A 21,601-nucleotide genomic window follows, 5' to 3' on the forward strand; every position below is an offset into this window, starting at 1 on the left:
TTCAACAGTATTATCACCCCAACAGGCTCAGGAAACCCTGGATAGTATTGCTCGGGGACCAGCGGTACGTTTCCAGACTCAAAGAAACGTCCCTCTGCGCGTAATCACACCCTCTTCGGATTATACCGAGGTTGATGCGTCGGAACTCCTCTCAGTCCTGGCAATGATGCACCCTGCAGCTCCCGGACAAGATGATGTCACTGTTGGTATGATTAAAATTTTAGCCCAGGATTTCACAAGCAACCTCTTAGATAAGATAGCGAAAATTATTTTATTGAGGAAAGATGCAGGTAAAGGGTATGTTTTAGATAATATTCGGCCAATTGCGCTAACTTCTAATTTAGACAAATTAATTGAAAGGGTAGTGCACAGCCGTCTCACAAAACATGTTCAGGATGTTAATGGCCTTAGCCCAGCACAGATTGGCTTTCGTCGCGGATGCTCTATATGGACCGCGCATGTGGATCTATAGAGAGTAGAATCCGGCTCTCGATACGCAGAAGAGAAGTTTCAGCTTTGGTGACTCTTGATGTAGCAAAGGCCTATGATAGTGTAGAACATACTATTTTACTTGACAGACTAGCGCAGTTACATCCTCCAATCTACATTTATGCATGGATATCTGAATTTCTAAAGGACAGATACTTTTACTGCGCAGAGGGTACCCTATGTTATAATACTTATACCACCAATCAAGAGGAGTGCCGCAAGGTTCGGTACTATCACCGCTGCTTTTTAATATTTTGGTCAGTGACATCCCCATCCGTCCTGATATAACAGTTTTTGTGTATGCAGATGACATAGCATTTTTCGCCTCGGCCACGGATATCCATTCGCTTTACTAGATTCTGCAGGGATATTTGGATGCTCTTGGAGTTTGGTTGCACCGTAATAATTTATCCCTGAATGTTAACAAATGTGGCACACTGGTATTTCCTCCAGACACGCCTTTGTACATTTCATTAGCCCATCACTCTAATCTGATTCCACAAGTGGAATCTGTTACATATCTAGGTGTTACTTACCATCCTACCTTAGATTGGAGCCTTCCAATATCCAATATCAAGAACAACGTGCGTAAAGGAGAACGCGCTCTAGGCCGGCTGACACGAATCGCCAATAAAAGGTTTGGGATGCGCCGCGACACATTATTATTACTTTACAAAGCTTATGTAAGACCTATACTTGAATTTGGTTGCATTTTGTTCTCTGGTAGCGCAAACTACAAGTTAATCTTACTGGAAAGGCGTGCTCTACGTCTCTGCCTTGCTCTCCTAAAATCAGTTTCAAACGCCCTGCTTTATCTCGAAGCCAGTATGCCCGATTTAATTTACCGCTTTCAAATACTCACGGTGCGAACTTTCCTCAGGTCGTTGGACCCGTTGACTAATGTCAGTACTCCTATTTTTGTGTCTCAGCAGGCCTTATTTTTTTACCATCATTGGCCACGATATCAAATGCCACAAATTACCTTAACGCAGAAACTTTTAACCCCGATTGGTGTTGATCTCAGTTCTTTGCAGTGGGTTGACGACACGCCGGCAGCAGTGGAATTCCATTTTGACCACATCTTCCCATCTCATGCGAAACACATGCCCACAAACATTTTAAACGGCATTCTTTCTGGTCATATAGCGGAATTCCCCCATCATGTGGTGCTTTCTACTGATGCCTCCGTCAGCTGCCAAGCTGCAGTTGGCATCTTTTCGCAGGATTTGGCATGGAGCTATTCTGTCCGCATCCCAGATTATATCCCCATATTCTTTGCGGAATTTTTGGCTCTTGGAATGGCCCTGCACAAAATTCCGTTATCATCCTCATCTCACGTTATCATCTCACGTTATCATCCTGGCTGATTGTTTGTCAGTTTTAGTCTCCCTTGAAACTTCCCAAAAAGGTTTTTTGTGCCGCTTCCTGCGATTTTTTGTCCCGTCCACTTTAAAGGAGGTCCGTTTTGTCTGGGTTCCTGGTCATGCAGACATTCATTCCAACGAGGTGGCTGATTATTTAGCAAGGTCAGCTCTTGACGGGCCAATAACGCATCCCGTCCCGAATTTCAGTCTGCTGGCGATCTCCAGGTTTCAGCGGTTCCAACACATATCAGCCAGGTTACGCGATCCCCTACTAAATACTGCTGATTATCAGCACTTATAGCGTATAAATGGAACGTCCGTTCGTGTAAAACCAGGCAGTGTGAGGTATCAATGACGCGACTGCGGTGCAGGATTCCCAGTTTAAATTTATACCTATGCAGATGTGGGTGGTCTCCGACAAACCTATGTGACTCATGCGGGGTCGTTGAATCTGTGGACCCTTTCCTGCTCTACTGTCCAAAGTTCGTACTTCAGAGAAAGATTTACCTGGAGGTCCCTCTCTCCAGGTTAGGGCTCCCGTTATCTCTGCCAGTGTTGTTATCGTTCGGAGCGAGCGCCAAAGGATTTGCATTGAGTTCAATTTGTGGGAATCTCCATGATTACATAATTGCAACTGGTAGGTTGATTTGCTAACTCCTTTAAAAGTCTCGGAGTTTTTTTTTTTAATTATTATATTCTCGCCAAAATGTTCTTTGTTATTTCACTTCAAATATTCTTCTGTCGTTTTTCATGAATACATTTTTCAAAATTCACGTTTAATCCTATGAAAATTTTCTTATGTATACCACTACACCTTGGCCAATCCCCCCACGTGGGTAAGTGCCATTATAAAGAGGTGAAGAAGAAGAAGATAAGGGTCGCTCAGTCCATGGCCAAGGCTGCCCAGTTTACGTCATGTGGTAGGGGCGGCTAAAAACGCGCGGTGAGGTGTCGCCCTAATCGGCTGTGAGCGGCAAGTTTGAAAAAATAAATTATTGGTTCCACGCACAGTTTTCTGAATCAGACTAATACTCGCAGAGACCACCTCTACAGAGTTGTTGCAATAAAATATGATTGAAGAAACCATTTCAGGGTCCCTTTAAGCGGTTATGCTCGAAGCCATGACTGCCCGTCCGTCCGTTACATCTGAAGTGAAAGTCGTAACTAGTCATTATTAGTCGCAAGTCATGACTAGTTAGTCATCAACTAATTAGTCATGACTAACTAGACATTAACTAGTCATTAACTAATCTAGTCATGACTAGTTGGTCATTAACCAATCATGACTAGTTAGTCTTTAACCAACCATGACTAGTTAGTCATGGGTCATGACTAGCCAATCCAAGTCGCTCCATAGCCGCCTCGTGTGTGCCTCGCGCACTTTAGGTCGTCAAAGTGCCCCTTGAATTTTTTTTAGAGGTGCGGATGCATTTCTGATAACCCACTGCTCATCCCCACAATGTTGTACGGACAAATCTGGATATCTCCTCGACATACACAATGTCCAAAAAGTGCCGTATTTGAGATGTCTGAAGGTTGTATGTGGCTATCTGGGCGCAGTCGAGGCATTGTAGTTCCCGCTCCTGTGCTGTGCCGCTTTTGCATATCACCGTCGCGAGATGCTCGCGGCGTACAGGGCGTTGGGCATCATCCCGGACAGTTTCTATGAGCCCCTGTGGCCGTGCAGCAGTGTGCGCACCCGTGAGACTGTGTGCTGTGAGCATCTGCATTCATCAAGCAGGCAGGCTTGACATCCCGCTTGCTCATCGCCAGGTAGTGAGCGCGTGACGTGAGCGCTCCGTTTGTGGTACCTCGGACGATATGCAGCCGGGCGTCCCACCTAGGCTTCTCGTACAGTGTGCCACACGCGCGATTATTTAGCGACAGGACGCTACGACCGCGCGGCTTCGTAGTGCTGAAGGGGAGCGGCGAAGTCTTGCCCTTCGCAAAGAAATGCAAGAGAAAGCCAATCAGAACAAAACAAATGCGCGTGCCGAGACGCCAAGAGGGGAGGACTCTGCGAGACCTTCGTCACTGCTGCTGCAAAAACATCCATGCGGTCCGGCAACGCCCACCACCTACGTATACGTGCATATTGAGTTAACGCCGCCGTGGAAGCAGACGACTTCTCTATCGCAGCCTTCTCCTGTGACGTTGCTCAAGCAGAGTGCTCAAGCACTTGACTTAACTTGCAGAGCACGCTAGCACCGCGAGCGTCTTTGGGGCCGCGGCGACCGCGACGCGGTGAGAAGCAGACGACGCGCGCCTCTGTCACGCAGCGCATGCGCAAGAGCAATGGGGGTGAGATCAAGCATGGAGTGATAAAAGTTTGTCACAGGAGTGACTAAAATAAAAGTGTCTGTCCAGTGCCACCTTTATTTACAAACATAGATAAGTAGATAAATACTTTTTGCCGGCTCCATTGTATCGGGGTTGTGGCGACTGCTACCAGGCCTAGTAAATAATTTTGAGAAGGTAGTGTCCTCAAACGGCGAGAACAGAAAGCGACCAAGCGCTTGGTTTCACTAACTTTGTGTGGCCAGCAATGTAATAGTTGGGTGTGAGGGCGATTGCGTCCGGAGTGTGAATATCGGAAGCCGGTGATCTTCGCGCGGCCGCCGGAGTCCACAGGCCCATATCGACGAACGTATCTGGAGTGACCAAGTAATGCTGCTGTCTCTTCTTGCCGGTGCGTAGCTGATGCAGTCTTTCACGGCGACCACTGGAGGCGGTGCTCCAACGCGTTAGTTCCAACCGTCCCCCCCACCCCCTTTTTTTTTGTGCTCTGTTTCACATATCATCAGGAAGATTGCAAGGAGCATTTTTCGAAGCTGTCGAACCGTGGTGGGTTACTTTTGTGGGGCTACTGGTGCTCTTGGCATCAAGCAGGATACTGACGCGCGCCAATGCTAGTTCAAGCTTGCTGTCAGCCGGCGAAAATGATCGCGTGAAAGCGAAACTGCAGTTGGGCGCGTGCTTACTTTTAGATGGGTTTTCGGAGGACGCCGTGGCATTCACTCGCGTGCTTTCTATCGATTCTTTTTTTGGCACTTATGTCGCTTTTCAAGTCGCGTAGCCAAAGGTATCAGTGCGGGCAGCCGGCACATTGCCAGCTTGTACGGAAATTCTCTTTGGAAGGGAACGCTTTCATTTGCATGTTTTTCTCTTTAAGCTGGTCCCAGCGTAGTTGCAGTTCTTTGTCAAAGACACTTCCAAGTGTGTAGCGTGCTACCCACAAGTTAAAGGCATCGTCGGTGCGTATCAATGCAAATGTGGCGTTAGTGTCCCTTGCACTGCGATTCCCGACCCTCTCAAAATCCTGATGGTTCACTGATTGCATTTAATTGCTCCAGGGCGTTCAGTTTTATAACGGAGTACCTCCCGGCAACAAGTTTGTGTCGACAGGCTCACTGGCTCAGTGACATGCTGTGCACACAGACCATCTAGGGTGAAAGGTGATGATGTCTGGCTAGTTATTTGTTGTTGCCTCAAGGCAGCTAACACGAATACTTTCAGGTCACAAATCACATGAAGGGCAGGATGTAACTTTGGACAGTTGCTGTCGGGAGTTCCTGGTCATGTTCCATTTGATCATTGGGGAGGCGTGGGCTTTGGCTTCTTAGTGTCCCACACGAGGTGAACAAGACAAAGGCATTACCATTCATAGCACTCTGTTCTCATACACTCCATCAGGTCACACATTTCATTCCTAGCATGAATGGAGTCTCAACTAGCACATTTATTCATTCTTGCTATATCGCTGTGAGAAAGTTATTGGCAATTACTCCAGTCCGAAGCCACAATCCTGCTGAATCAGTGCAAGCAGTAGTAATTTGGTACACTAATGCCTTGATAAAGCACGCAAGGTGTCATTGTCTGAGCGCTGTAAGTTGCAGAATTTTATTGTTCACTGCAGCCTGGCAGAGTAGCAGATTTGCATGCCTTCAGACTGCAAACATCACAAATGCTGACTTCTAACTGGGGCTTTATTGACACTGATGCATGTACCTTCCTTCGTGACATCATCCACTGCAGTACTCTGGTTAGATGGCTGCTTTTAGAAACACGGTTTCTTTACAAGGCAGGTTTATAGACTGTGTGCTAGCACAGGACGCATTGGCTTTTCTAGTCAGATCTGCTTTAATGATCCTTCTTACCTCCTTGCTGTTGTATACGTTTAAAAAGCAACAGCTCACAAGTCTCTGCACTGTCAAATTTTTGACTTGCGAGGTGGTGAGACGCGGCGCCACTGCGGGAACCCGTCCGAATATACCAATGTGTCCTAGTGAACGATTTTGTGGCACGATAGATTTGCAGGGCCGTTTATTGGCGGGAGTCTGGCGACAGTCCGAATTATGCAAATTACAGAGTTAACGGGATTTGAATCAGTGAGATTTTACTGTATTCCACTAATAAAGTATGCTTCTTGCAAATCATTCATTGTGGTTAGAGAGTTGAATTGTGTGTGAACAGTACCCTGCAAAGTGTCGCAAGTATTTGTTGTGTAAAAATTGCTGGTGCTTCTCTTGCATGCATAGCCGTGGGCTGCTAACGTGAGTCCTCGCTCTGCTGCACTTTTCTGGGAAATTTTTTTTCTAGTTTAAATTAACTCAAAGGTTTCAGTTGTGCGTTGAGAGTAATGGTGCTGCATCTGTCACTTTTTTAATGTGGCTGGAATGAGTTTCCTGTGATTTCTTCTCGCCTATGCAGTGCAATTCCACAAAAGGTTATACTTGTGCATATTCTTGCGGGAAGACTCCTGATAGCTATAGTGACACCGAGCTCGGCTTCAAGGACTACACGCACTTGTTTCTTATGCAGATTTTTAAATTTTCACTTGAAAGCTTGCTTCTTACTGCCCTGTAGTGTTTGCTAGAGTACCATTTATTTTTTAGAAACATTGAAGGAAACTGCCTTTTTGCAGATGTGCAGACACAATAAAAAGAACCCATATATCTTATGCATTGTCATTTTCTTTCACAATGAGCATTTATTCTGGAACCGCGCATTCGCTTGGCCAAACCAGCCAGCCCAGAATGTCTTCCTTCTGTCTTCTTGCTGCGTAGTACAGTGGAAATTGTCAAGTCTGGATGTCTGGTTTACGTTGTAAAGCTGAAGCTTCAAGCAATAATTTGATTGGGGCTAGTTGGTTTGGGCCACTGCTAGTTTCATCCATTTCTGGAAAAAAAACAGTATGTGTCAAACAGTCATGCTTGCTTTATACTAATGTTGTCCAAAAACTAATGCCCCTCATTTCTTTTCTCGAACACTGTTTGATAAAAATTTATTAAATTCACAAGGAATAATACAGCTGCATGTCTGCCAGATCTATGTTACATTTCAAAGTAGTCTCCATCAACTTGTATGGCTTTGCGCCACTGGTGAACAAGGGCCTGCGTGCCTACTTTGTACCAGCTTTTTTCCTTTTGGTGCAGCCATGACTTCAAGGTGCTAATGATGCTTTCATCATCCTGAAATCTGGATCTTCGAAGCACATCCCTTAGCAGCCCGAAAAAAATGAAAATCAGACAGTGCAAAGTGAGGACTGTAAGGATGATGGGGCAGTAGAGTCCACCTAAATTTGGCTATTCATTCTTTTGCTTGAAGGCTGGTGTGAGGGCAGTCATTGTCGTGTCGGAGAAGAATCTTTCTCGCACTCTTGTTAATTTGGACACACTGGTACCACTGCTCTAGTTTCCGCAACTAGGGTTTTGATTGTTAGTGCCGGATTTTACTATATTCCTTTTAGGTGGCGCATCCACAAGGATAACTCTATCAGTGTCTCAGGAAACGGTGATCATGACTTTTCTGGTCGACCCAGTCACCTTGAACTTTCTTGTTCTTGGCGAACTTGGATGGCGCCATTCCATCGACTGTCTTTTTGTTCAGGGCTCAAAGTGATGAGCCCAGGTTTCATCACTGGTCAGTGTCAGAGTCAAGAAATCCTCCTGTTTGACATCGCAGTGCTCCAGCAGCTTGGGACAAATTGCGTTTCTTTGCTCTCTGTGCTCAGCTGTTAGGCTTGTGGAACCTGCCTATCACTTATCTTAGAGTATCCCTGAGTATCGATGATTGCCGCCACACTTCCTTTGCATATGGGCAGCTCCTCAGCCACTTGGCGAACCGTAATGCGCCAGTCAGCACGGATGATGGTGTCGGTGCTCTCCAGCTTCGGCACTGGTTGCAGCGGCAGGTTGCCAAGCCAATCGTGCAGCACTTTCTGGAGCTTGGGGCTTGCCTGACCCAGCGTCCAACAGTGCTTCTGTCGAGAACAGAGCTTCCATAGACAGCGCACAAAGGTTAACAAACACAATGAACATGTTCCTTTTTCAGCTACAAGAAATTCAATGACAGCTCGCTGCTTACAGTGGGTGTCGGACACAGATGCCTTTTTCTTGGGCTGGTATAAAGCGCTGTCATTTGTGCTGGAGCTGGAACTAGGCACACATATGCGGAAGGCATGCTTTTGCTAGCCTGTGAAATTGAAGTGAGAGAACAATTGTGGGTTAATGACATCCTAGTCAAAATCAAGAGGAAGAAATGGGCTTGGGCAGGGCATGTAATGTGAAGGCAAGATAACCGCTGGTCCTTAAGGGTAACAGAGTGGATTCCAAGAGAAAGCAAACGTAGCAGGGGACGGCAGAAAGTTAGGTGGGCGGATGAGATTAAGAAATTTGCGGGAATACGGTGGCCGCAACTGACAAAGGACAGGGTTAATTGGAGAGACATGGGAGAGGCCTTTGCCCTGCAGTGGGTGTAGTCAGGCTGATGATGATGATGATGAATTTTACGAATTGGAAAAAACAGCGCAACACAAGACGACACAAGAGAAAGACAAAACACCAGCGCTGGTGTTTTGTCCTTCTCTTGTGTCATCTTCCATTGCGCTGTGTTTTCCATTTCGTAAAACATGTACCAACCAGCCCGTATTTGCCCTCTTCTGGATGATGAATTTGTTCTCAAAAGGATTGAAAAACTGACGGTCATTACTTTTTGGACACCCGGTATTTTCATTTTCTGTGGTGCAGTGCTCGTGAGCTTTCTCTCTTATTTCATTTGTTGTTACTTTGCAAGGTTTCGTGGTTCATTTCTTTATTTGGATGCGTTCACACCCATGCACGAATAGGAGTAGGCATGCATGTGTACTAAGCCTGCTGTAGCAGCTCTGGCGTTTGGCCGTTCAGCCACAGGGTCAGGTCCCTGCCACAGCAGCATCATTTTGGTGGAAATGAAGTGTGAAAAAGCCATGTGGTGCACGATGTCAGTGCACATTAAAGACCCCTATACTCCGTTCAATACATAGCAGGCAGTGCTGCGGAGGTTGCTGAAGTAGTCCGTCCGCAAAACTATATTAGTCTGCCACGTATCATTCGTTCTTCTCGAAACTCCGGTCATTGTTTGGACGAATACAAAGAGCAGTATAAAACGATCTGGTAGCACTGAAAATCACGGTCGAAGCTGTGAGGCGCTCGGTGTTCGGGCTCTCTGGCCATAATTTTCACGGACTGTGAACTACTTTTTGGTCATGGATTTAGAAGAAGCGATTTGCCCTACCAACCGCATATCATACCGTCAGTGTACTTTTTGCTTCTCGAAATTTCGAATCGCAGGACGAAATAGTGGCAAGAGGTAAAACGAAGTCCAGGAGGTGCCAGTCACGGCACTTAAGATTTGTCGCTACGAAATATGGTTATGTTCGCTTTGGTTGTATGGCGAACTACTTTTTGCGTGCGAACTTAGCCTATGCGAACAGGTGCGCTAGCTTTGGCAGCGTTGCCTGCAATGTGTGAAACGGAGTCCTAGATGGTTCAAATTGTTTTAGAGCTCTCATTGTGCAGCTTTGGTGCATCCAACCCAGTTTGCATGTATGGGATGAAGTCGCACTCATGTCGATCTAGTGGTAGGTGGCTGACCGAGTGCGTGGCTTGACTCCCACTCCCAGGTGGTTGTGTGCCCCTGCGGCCACAGCTGCTGCTCTGCTATGTCGTCCCAGCCTTGGCCAGTCTGCCCCCGCTGAGCCAGAGACGCAGGTGAGACCTGTCGCTTTCCCACTTTGCCTCCCCTTGGTGGGCTCAACAAAAGAGCAAGGAAGGTAGACATGGTGCAGGGCTATTCGGTGCCAAATACATCACACTTTTCACTCGAGCCTTTTTTTGAAAAAAATTCATGGCTGCTATGAGAAGCCAGAAATGTTCCTAAATATTTATTGCGTAAAGATTTTTGGGACATGTGTGCGGCCCTGAATGTTCTGGTCAAGTTCAAAACTAGCTCTCCTTGAAAAATTTGCTTTTTTTTTTCCCTGAACACTTCGTATCTTCCCTGAACAATGTTTAAGCATTGTTCTTTCGTATTGAGCAGCAGAATAATGGCATTATATATTTTAATAGTAATAATAATAATATTATTATTATTGTGATACTTGTAGATTTGTGAATAAATTATTATTATTATTTAAAAATGTGTATATATATATATTGAGTTCATTTTATATATTTATATTTAGCCGCCGCGGTGGCTCAGCGGCTATGGTGCTCGGCTGCTGACCCAAAAGACGCGGGTTCGATCCCGATCGCGGCGGCTAGAATTTCTTTGGAGGAGAAATTCTAGAGACCCGTGTACTGTGCGATGTCAGTGCACGTTAAAGAACCCCAGGTGGTCGAAATTTCCGGAGCCCTCCACTACGGCGTCTCTCATAGCCTTAGTCGCTTTGGGACGTTAAACCGCATAAACCAAACCATTTTATATATTTAGTTGCTGTTTGCAGGCAGCTCTGAATGTGAAATCTTTGATTCTTGTTCGGTGGTTTCACCAGATTAAGAAATTTTGTCACTGTACAGTGACAAGCACGTATTTTCAGTGTTTATTGACCACTGACTGGTGACATGTCTTCGTTTCTGCAGTTCTACTACCAGTTTTGTGCATTTGTGATTCAAAATCATGATGCCAAAGCTTTAACAGCTGGTGTAGATTTCAGCATTGACATCAGTACCAATGACCACTCATTGAATGCTTTCAGTGTGGTTATGTTATCCAACGGTTTTGTCATCTTAATTTAGTGCACCAACCAGGCCTACATATGAAGGCCATTCAACTCTGGAGTTAAACATTAAATCTGGGTTCTTGTTCTTAAAGTGGTCATTTGCTGGTGCTTCTACGTGCACAAATAATCGGGTGAAGAGGGAGGAAGTTCCCACCAGTGCTGTGCCAACTAATTACCGGCACAGCTCCGGAATGCCCTGTTGTCAATGGTATGGGACGTGATAACTAACCTTACGGATGCCAGTGAGGCTTACAACATGTCCACTGAGACACAAGAGCTTCCCTTCTGGGACACATGGAAAAAAGTATAAAAACCAGGAAACCATGGATTACACCTGATGTACACAGTGATATGAAAATTAGGGACAAGCTGTACCAACATATACTTCACACGTGATCAGCCCGTGAGCTTCCCACTTTTAAAAAGTGTCTCAATAAGTTAACTGCGAAGTTTGGAAATGCACGCACAGCATATTACTCATCTTTTCTGAATATTGAATGCCGCCATTGCAGTCTGTTATAGTCAAGGTTGAACAATCTCCTAAATTGTGGTGATTCGCGTAAGCCTTTATTGAAATTACAAATTAAAGGGTGCGGGAAGACTCCTTGCTTTCACTAAAAGGTAAAAATTCGGGGAAACTACTCATGTGATGCCAGCAACGTAATCTACATTCTTTAATGTTCAGTCTGCAAAATTCAGTATATTGGCTAAACAGAAACACCGTTCAGATATCGTTTTAATAATCACAAAGCTCATTGCAAGACAGTGCCTAACCTTCGTATCTCTAAACATGTGAATAATACTAAGCACCCTTTTGAAAAAATTCAAGCAAGTTTACTGGAATCACGCTTCAAGGCCCACCATGAATGCGAAGTTCGTGAACCATTCCTTATACACAAGCTTAATACTGTTTCTTGCGGTCTGAATAAAAATGTTTGGAAGCTGACTTGTTTATCGTCATAACCGCAGTACTTTATAGTATCATGCCATGTTTCATCTACACTGTTACTTTTGTCCTCTTTTCGACTGTTAGCGCTGCTTTTTCTTTCTTAGTGTATTGCTTATCTCTGAAACAGCACCACATCTTAGTACCATGCCCTTTCACACAAGGCATTGTTTAATCAAAACTGGTATTCATCAATGTTCTCATCTGTCTGATTGCCGCCGCGGTGGCTCAGTGGTTATGGTGCTCGGCTGCTGACCCGTAAGACGTGGGTTCGATCCCGGCCGCGGCAGTTGAATTTCTTTGGAGGAGAAATTCTAGAGGCCCGTGTACTGTGCGATGTCAGTGCACGTTAAAGAATCCCAGGTGGTCGAAATTTCCGGAGCCCTCCACTACGGCGACTCTCATAGCCTTAGTCGCTTTGGGATGTTAAACCCCATACACCATAAACCATCATCTGTCTGATTATTTTGTTGTTTACCTTTTCTGGTGCATATGAGCACAAGACCCACATTTTAAAAATTTTTTTTCACAATGTGATGGCAGTGATCCTTCACGATGATTTAATCATTTTTGACTAACAACCAAATGGTTTATGACTACAGGTGAGGCAGCATGTAAATGAAATGGCACGAGTAAAAACACAAGAAACGCATGAGAAAAAATACCGCACAACCTGACTGAAAAAAGGCACGTTACGGATTAAGATACGCATGTTCCTTAGGTAGTAGATTTGTCAATGGGCTGCTGATACAGGTGTTACCTAGCTTTTTAATATGGCAGGCCTCCGAAATGAGCCTCGTGGTCTCATCTATATAACGGGCGATGATAGTGGTTCAATTAAGATGCGCTTCGCAATCTTTACACTCTGCACAATTAAGATGGTTTCTGCATGACTTGTACTCTATATCTTTGCGTGTTCACGTAGTTTATCATTTATGCAGCGTCCTGTCTCACCGATGTAGAAACTGCCACAAGAGGTCGGGATCTTGTAAACGACACCAACACGACAGTGGACAAACTTCCACTTATGCTTTTTCTGGCAGCCTTTTTCGCTTCCATCCTCATTTACACGTTTGCACAATCCTCTCAGTTTATATACCTGGCTGAAAAAAATCAGCGTAACGCCTCCTTTGCTCACTATTTTCTTTCGATTGTGCGAAACTTTGTGCACCTAGAGAATGCACGCTGTTCTCTTTCTTTCTGCCTGACCCGCATCGGTGCGCTTGATCTTTCGCAGACTACATTCAGCAAGCAGGGACTCAGTAACAGTTGACACAATCTTCTTGGGGTATCCCACTGCAGAGAGCCTGTTCACCTGTGCGTAGAAACTGTCTTTTGTCTGATGCAGGCATGATCTTTGCAGTTTGAAGGTTTGAAGGTTTATTTTCCGCAACTAGGTGTTGCAAGGACAGCCAGGGAAAAAGCTGTATAGACAGCTTGAGAGGTCCTGGCTTCCTCTTACAGTACAGCATTGACGGCGGCGGAGTACGACATCAAACAAAATGTAAGAAGAAAAAAACACGTATGTTCAGTACATAGAATGCAGTGCGGCTTTTAGGCATGCCTTGGCGATGCCGCCATTAACAATCTTGGAGTGAGCCAACTGGAAAGGGAGAAGGCTCTTCCTGGACCACAGCAAGTATGCCCAACAAATATGGTTGTTAGAAATTCTCAGTTCCATGTCTAAAAACCTGAGCCTGTTGTTAGAGGGGAGTTCTGAAGTCAGTTGGAGGTCATTAAGTTCTTAACAGAACACGTCAGAAATCTCTGCAGTTGTTTGCTGTGTGTCATTAGTGCAATATAAAATTAAAAAGGCATCAATAAGATAATGCGATACGTTGATGACTTTTTAATTTTATATCACACTAATGATGCACAGCAAACAGCTGCAATAAACTGAACGGATTTTGCAAACGTGTGAACAAAAATGGAAGCTAAAAAGGCTGCCAGAAGAAGCATAAGCGGAAGTTTGTCCACTGTCACGTTGGTGTCGTTTACAAGATCCCCCGACCTCTTGTGGCAGTTTTTACATCAGTGAGACAGTATGCTGCATAAACAATAGACTACATGAACATGCAAAAGATATAAAGAACAAGTCACGCAGAAACCATCTTGCTTTGCATTGTGCAGAGTGTAAAGATTGTGAAGCGCATCTCAATCGGACCATGATGATCGCCCGTTATAAAGATGAGACCACGAGGCTCATTTCGGAGGCCTGCCATATTAAAAAGCTAGGCAACACCTGTATCAGCAGCCCATCGATAAATCTACTACCCAAGGAACATGCGTATCTTAATCAGTGACGTGCCTTTTTTCAGTCAGGTTGTGTGATTGTGCAGTATTTTGACTTATGCCATTTCATTTATATGCTGCCTCACCTGTAGCAATAAACCATTTGGTTGTTAGTCAGCGCTGGTGTTTGTCCTTCTCTTGTCTCGTCTTCCGTTGCACTGTTTTATCCAATTCTTCAAAAATGTGTTGTTCCCTCTTTGTTTTTTGTTCCAGTTGCCAGTTAGAGTGATGGCAGTGCCCAAGTGCTTCAAGCAGGAGTTTGTGGATGCGGCCAAGCTGCCGCAGCCAATCCCTGGCTCCCCAACACCCGTCAGCAAAGCCTACAGTGATGTCATTCACCTCATCAGGCACGAGAAGACAAAGGAGGTGGGGTACTGGGATAATCGGAGGGGTGGCTTTTCCACCCAGTACTGGCACTTGGTTCACAGAAGGCAATACGGAGTGCTGCTCAGACCTCTTCTTGAACAAGCAGGTGCGGCTACTAGTTGCAGCTGTGTAGAGAAGGTGTCTCGCTCATTAGAGCCACAAGAAGGGTCACAAGGACATGCATTCTGCAGCATCCTTGCACCTATTCATGTCGTGAGCATGAAAGCTGGTCGTCTACCTCGCTTAGCCTTATTGAGCATGTTACGTATGAACCATATCTCGTCAGTGAACACCTTGAAAACTTTTTACCTTTTCTGTGGAAGTGGCAAAACTTTCTTTTTCACTGCCTTTTTCCTCTGTCTGCTTGAGCTTTCAAGCATTTCCCAATGTCTGCTGCCTGAGGTATGTCTCCTACTTTGTTGACATGTGCGCAGTGTTCCCACAGTAGCTAGATGCTGTGCAAAGCATGAAGTGGCCAGCTAGCAGACACCTCAGCTGTGCTTGGTGGTAGGGGTGTGCGAATATTCGATAATTTCGAATATTAGATTGAATAGCACGGTATTCGATATTCGCTTCGAACCGAATTCTCGGTATTCGAAATTTCGAAGTATTCGTCTCGCGCGAATAGTGTTACTGGGATGCTTGCCCGCTTGCTTTATGTGGTTTCGGTTGAGTATTGCCGCATAGATGGCTTTTTTTTTTTATCGCGCTTTCAACGCTCTGGGGTCAGTCAATACGCAAATCACGATCAGGCCGGGGTCCGAACCCAGCGACAAACGAAAGAAAAGTGAGGGCGACGCGCTCTTGCAAAAGATCCTGCGTTCTTGCCGTCTACGAACCTCCGCACGCGTCGCTGCCACCGTGTCAGACGCAATGAAGGAAGAACACAGCCGACAGTCGTCTAAGCTTCAAAACAAGAAACCTCAGTTTATTGTCAGCGAACCCTTTATACAGTCTGGCTGGCGGTGACGCTATCGATGAGCTCGGACGCCGCAAGTATTCGAACGCGGGCATCGCTTGGCCGCGTTCATCCCCCCGCCCCTCCCCTCCCCCACCCCCCTTCCCTCTTTTTTTTTTTTTTCCAATAGAGCTGCGGAAAAGATTATCTGATAGGACAGATGCGAAGATAAACACGCAGCCAAGATAAACACGATTCGAAGATAAACACGATGTTCCGATCCTTCAGCTTGATAAGCGAAGCAACGCTCCCGCAAACAGCAGCCGCGAGCTGGTAGTGAAATGCAAGAAAAAAAAATGTATCGTGTGACACGCCTTGTCAGAGTGACGGCATAGGCCGGGAAGAGCGCCAGTTAGCCGCACTAAACCCGAGGGAGACAGAGCAGAGCCGACGTTTCCATACGAGCACCCCTCGGATAGCGAAATAGACGCGCCAGTCTCCGGCCGCAAGGTGATGGCGATGCATTTGAGCCATATGGGCGGCGCCCTGAACGCTCTGTCCCCGACAGTACGGCCAACCTATCGGTGCTGTGGAAGCTGCGGATACGCGATGGTGCGATGCTGCCAGTGCTACTAGGAGGTCCGGTCAGCCTATGTTCCATTTTAGCATCTTTGGACGCAGCAGTCCCATCGGCGTAACCGATAAGATGGTTGGTTGGTTTATGGGGTTTAACGTCCCACAGCGACTAAGGCTATGAGAGACGCCGTAGTGGAGGGCTCCGGAAATTTCGACCACCTGGGGTTCTTTAACGTGCACTGACATCGCACAGTACACGGGCCTAGAATTTCTCCTCCAAAGAAATTCAACCGCCGCGGCCGGGATCGAACCCGCGTCTTTCGGGTCAGCAGCCGAGCACCATAACCACTGAGCCACCGCGGCGGCGTAACCGAAAAGAAGGCACAATCCAAGCCAAGAAGTGAGGATCCTAAATTATAGAAACGCAAGCAACGCAAGGGCAAGTCAGTGCACCGAGCGTGATTGCCTAGCTCAGTGTTGGACATTTGACCCGTTCGGCCACTGGTCACCGGTAGTGCAGAATGTCCTTTTTTTTTCATTATTTTTCTCAGTGCTCTTGCTGCAGTGTAGTGCAGTTACTCCTATGGTTTCAGTTATTGGTTGTACTACTGGCACCGTTATGTTATACAGTCATTTTTTGTATTTTATCTTCAATTTCTTATTAGAAAGCAGGCGGTATTTTTATGTGTTATAACTTTTTATTACCAAACCGGTAAAAATTGTCCTTAACTCACTTTAGGTGCTCTCTTAAAATTTTGAAGCATGATTTTAAATAAAGCCTCAGTGCAGTATGTAATGGCACCGTGTGTTAGGAAAATAAATGGTTTTGGAAATGCCTACTGTCACTCAGCCTCTTTTTAGTGCCAGAAGTACTATTCGAACTATTCGCTTCGAAATTATTCGAAGAAAATTGCTATTCGCTTCGAATTCGCTTCGAATCACAAAACCACTATTCGCACACCCCTACTTGGTGGCCTTAAGAGGACACTGAGGACATGTTGAAGTTTGCCTGTGTCTACAGTGCCATGTTCTTATCACAAGTAGACTAGTCTCACCAAGAACAGAGCTCTTATAAGCTGGACAATGCCGAAGAGCGAAATTCGGGTGTCACCTTCGCTGGCTGATTTCACGAATAACCAATCCTTTTCAGCGTAGATATCACAGTTTTGAATCAAGTGGCAGGAATCAAATTGAAGCTCAATTTTCTCAGTCATATTTGCGTCTCTTACATCTTACGATGAGATGCGCCAGGCATCTCATCGTAGCCAGAATCAACTTTCACTGGGGGCAACAAATGCCTCGAGTTGTCGTCAATGTATCTCTAAGCACTTCGACAGTCATGCACTCCACTTCGGCATATTTTGCGCACGCTTGCAGTATTGCATGCATAGTGGCACTACTGGGCCCCCCTCTTTCAATAAAGAAACGAAAAGAAGAAAAACTTTGAGGTGATCCTTGATGGATCATTTGAATGCATTCGCATTTCGTTTGCATTTTTGCTGCTGCTGATTCTGTTGTAGCTAATGCCCATATATGCGGAATTGGTCATTCTGTACATTCGTACATCACTGGGAGTCATGGGTGTCTGGAAACACAGGTTTGAGGGGGAGGGGTGTGCTGCTGGATAATATCTTTTGTTCTTTGTATGCACTAGCAAAAAGCTACACAGCTTGATCAGCACTCTCAAGCATCTCAGATTTGTACAAAGCACCCTTGAGGACTGCCAGCTAACTTTACACGTCACGTACGGTGACCAATCTGGCAGGTCATATCACAACAGTGAAAGAAGACTGGCTGCGCGGTTGTTGAAGACAAGTTTGATGTGTTATTTTGCTGAATTCAAAGAGATTTATGCAACCTTAACGCGTGAAGCTGGGGTTTGGTATAGATTGCCAGCTCTATTGAGCTTAAAATTTTGATTGCTACACTTAGTCTTGGGAGCGTAACCAACTCCCGTAGCATCACATCTGCTCGTAGATCTTCCTTGCCCTCCTTCCCCTGACTAAATTTCAACCACCCCATTCCCCAAGCCCCCTGATGAAACACAAGAATGACCTTATCACCTGTTTCGTCATGCAATTTGCCCAGAAAAACCCGAGGACTGACTGACTTCAGTTACCTGTTGGTGAACATATTGTCATATTCTAGAAAACTTTGTGTAGAATAACACAAGACTGAGGGAGAAACACGCACACACGCACGAGCGCAAACTTGCAACTGTATTCTCGGAAACACTAAATCGCTTTAAGAAGCAGGAAGGGCGCAAGCATACAATATCCAGCGCAACACCTGTGGGAGCACATTGGTACAGCAAATATAGCATCAATGATAGGCACGAGACAGTTCATACCAGAACTCAGCGGAAATGCCCAGAAACCAGGAAGCGGGTTATCGATCGCTCGACACAATGTGCTCCCACACGTGTTGCACTGGATATTTTACGCTTGTGCCCTTCCTGCTTCTTAAGGCGATGTATCGTTTTCGAAAATACAGTTGCAAGTTTGTACTCGTGTGTGTGTTCCTCCGTCTTGTGTTAACCTGCGCAAAGTTTTCTTGAATATGTTGCTACACCAACTGGCCCAACGTTCTGCTCTATTATGAACATATTGTGTTGTGTACTGGTGATCACTTCACTTGAGTCGCGAACCTGCACATAGTGAGACTAATCACTCTTGTTCACGAAATGATAATAGCTTTTTGCATTTTGCTTATTAAGTTTAGTGCTTTGTTAATTGATGAAATCTAGTGGTGTGTCTTCTCTAAGCCTGGCACTTATTTGTCGTTTCTAATTTTTGTTTCACCTGTATAGTTCAGACCGCAAATAGTGCCTTTGATTGTTCTGATTGTTTGTGATTTTTCCCCCCTGACTCTCTATAAACAATGGGTGCCCCCTCCCTCCTCCCCCACCTGCAAAAGAGTTCTCCCTTGCTGGGAGTCCTCATTCCAATCTTGGCTTCATTCCACTCCATACCTGGCCCGGTAGATGGCGGTTTCAAACACGGCCATCATCGGTGCTTGTGAGAGCCAGGTTGCTCTTCCCAAGCAACCTCTCATGATCAATCATCAATTGAACTACCGCCTGCCATAGTGGACAGTTTGGTCACAATCCAATGGGCAAGTTGTGATAACGTGACAAGGCTTGCACTGCGTTGCACGACACAACACGCGTGACAGCAGTCGCCACTTCTGCTTGCACAGACCCTTCTAATGCTAGTGCCTTAATAAAAGTAGCTTTGCACAGAAGACCAAGAGAAGCGTCTCGACAGGCACACCCTTTTATGCAAAAGAAACAGTGCACGAGCACTGGTGCCATTGCTTGTGCAATGTGGGATGCCTTATTGTCCCATACTGGAAGGTGACAAAACAGGTGGTGATGGGGGACAGAGCATTAGTGTTAGACATGCTGGCCATTGCATCATTTATTGTGTTACGTTCTTTGGCTTGCTGCCACATATAATTGTCCTTCCAAGGTATGGGGATGAAAAACTTGTCCAGTATATTTAACTGTGGAACTCCATAGTTCCACATAGGAACTGCGTGTGTGGCAGCCATGGGCGGGAATCTGATTGTGTAGAAAGCTTTTTCTCAGCTGTTTTTAGGACATGTTCTCTTATCTTGTGAGTGTGGCCAAAGCTGTCTTGTTCGTCTTCTTCAGGGGCTCTCAAAGAGGTGGGAGTGAGTGCAAGTCTGTTTTACAGAGGTGTTGAAAGAAACAAGCAAATTTGGGCTCATTTCAGTAGACGGTACACTAATTTTAAGTGCTTTTAGCACTCGTAACGGTACAGCCCACACACGTGCATTTGAGCTAAGAGAGGGCTCTTATCTTCCTTTGTGCTTTGTAATTGTCTTACTTTTCTGTGCAGTGGAGTTCTCCCAACACGCAGCCAGAAGTTCAAAATGCAGGAGATCATATTTTTGATTAGTTTATTTTGGAACCGAGATTGTCATTTTCTAAGTGCTGGAAAAAAATTGCTGACGCAAATTACAGTCCAGGTCTGGAGAACATATATTAATGCATTTTTTTTTTTTTCGCTTATGAGCAGATAAAATAGTTTGGACTGTGTAAGTAAGCATGTAGTAAAGAAAGGTATGCTTGATGAAAATATATGGGCGCAAACTAAACGAGGCACGCCTGTGTCTTCTTCTTCTTTGTGACTCGTTGAGTTTGCGCCTGCGTATCTTCATCACGAACGGCCTCCAACTAGCCCAACCTTCTGTCTTATTGAAAGGTATGCTTCTGAGGCTGCGGAAAGAACTGTCAGTGGGAGAAATGTTGTCTTTGCGCATGCTTGACCCTGGAGTGTGCGTTGTCAAACACGCAGCCAGCCCGTCAGTCAGTGTGTGCGGCACGTGTGCGCAGGCCAAGAGCGTGGTGCGCACCCAGCACTGGCCCGTGGACCACCCGAACCGGGGTGAGCTGTGGCTGCAGCTGTGCCAGCTGCACTCTAAAGGTGGGGGGCGTCACCTGGCGGCCGGCTTCTACCAGAGCACTGTGCGGGAGTCCCTGGGCGACCTGTGGCCCATGAGCCTGCCTGCCTTTGCGGACCCCATCTTCTGCGAGGACTACCTGCTCTCGGCGGAGGGCCAGAAGCGGGCCGAGCGGGTGCTGTACGTGGTCTCCGTCAGCCACCCGCACATCACCTACTGCCCGCTCCTGCACCCGGTCACCTCCCTGCTGCTCCACTACCTCTCCGAGGAACAGGTGCGTGCTCTCCACCCCTCTCGTGGCCCTGTCTTCAGAAGCAAGGGGCAACATTTATGTTACAGCGCAGCTCTTAGGTGCCTGTTCCTGGCTTCTGCGTCATGGTCGTCAATGTAGTCTGCGTAACCCGCCACTTGCCAGCCATGAAGAACTGCTCTCAGATTTCGCATTTAATGTCTATCATAATAATCTGTCAATTTTTTTTCACAGCAGTGCAAAAAGAAGCAGAAGAACCTAGAAGCAGTAGGCGCAGATAGGCAAGATAACCAGTGGGCCCATAGGGCAGGGGCTCTCAATCGTTTCAGCTTGGTCTTTTCAGGGAGCCCCAACAGCTTTCAGAAGTTGACGGGGAGCCCTGTTTTGGTTTTTCCATGTCTCTGCACAACATGGGTGCTTAGAAAATAGATGTGCAGTGCACACTTCCTCGAAAAATTACTGCAATCAATTTATCGCAACCGAATGTTTAGTGAAACAGTGTGCTGTAAGCAACTGCAGTATGACTGGTGCCATTTCGTGTGCTCAGAGCACCCAGTAAGCACAAACCCAAGAATTCCATTAAATCCAGTTTGAGAGCCCCTGTCTTAAGGCGGCGGAGTGGCCACCGAGAAACAACAGACATAGCAGGGGGCGGCAGAGCGTTATGTGGGTAAATGAGTTTAGGAAGCTGCCACAAAACGGAGTTAAGCAGAGGTCAGTGGGAGAGGCCTTTTGTCCTGCCATTGGACGCAGATAGGCTGCTGCTGCTGATGATCATGGCTCTCTTGGTGCAGACGTACGAGTGTGTGTGCTCCCTGATTGAGAGCACAGCGGTGCGCCACCTGAGCCAGACACGGCTGATGCACGACACGTCGGCCTACGCCCTCATGCAGCTCACACGGCGCTTGGCGGTGGGTGCTCCCGTGTTTGTGACACTTGCTTGTGACAGCAC

The 21,601-nt window shown here is 46.2% G+C and overlaps 1 protein-coding gene across 5 annotated transcripts in view; it reads left to right on the top strand.

Annotated features, from left to right (window-relative positions):
• The first annotated feature begins 4,175 nt into the window (after positions 1-4,175).
• LOC149344911 (GTPase-activating protein skywalker-like) overlaps positions 4,176-21,601 on the top strand; it is a 64,056-nt gene continuing 46,630 nt past the window's right edge. The window contains exons 1-6 of one of the 5 annotated variants that reach the window (XM_089546398.1): positions 4,183-4,542; positions 6,392-6,406; positions 9,796-9,883; positions 14,345-14,497; positions 20,332-20,673; positions 21,444-21,560. In XM_089546398.1, coding sequence (XP_089402524.1) covers positions 14,360-14,497; positions 20,332-20,673; positions 21,444-21,560 — 597 coding nt within the window. In that variant the 5' untranslated portion in view covers positions 4,183-4,542; positions 6,392-6,406; positions 9,796-9,883; positions 14,345-14,359. Of the gene's footprint in view, positions 4,543-6,391; positions 6,407-7,956; positions 8,153-9,795; positions 9,884-14,344; positions 14,498-20,331; positions 20,674-21,443; positions 21,561-21,601 lie in introns of all 5 variants that reach the window. The other 4 variants (XM_089546397.1, XM_089546400.1, XM_089546399.1 and 1 more) reach the window with 4 other exon arrangements.

Source organism: Amblyomma mixtum, chromosome 5 (genome assembly GCF_055824585.1).
Source record: "Amblyomma mixtum isolate Tamu chromosome 5, ASM5582458v1, whole genome shotgun sequence".
Lineage (NCBI taxonomy): Eukaryota > Metazoa > Arthropoda > Arachnida > Ixodida > Ixodidae > Amblyomma > Amblyomma mixtum.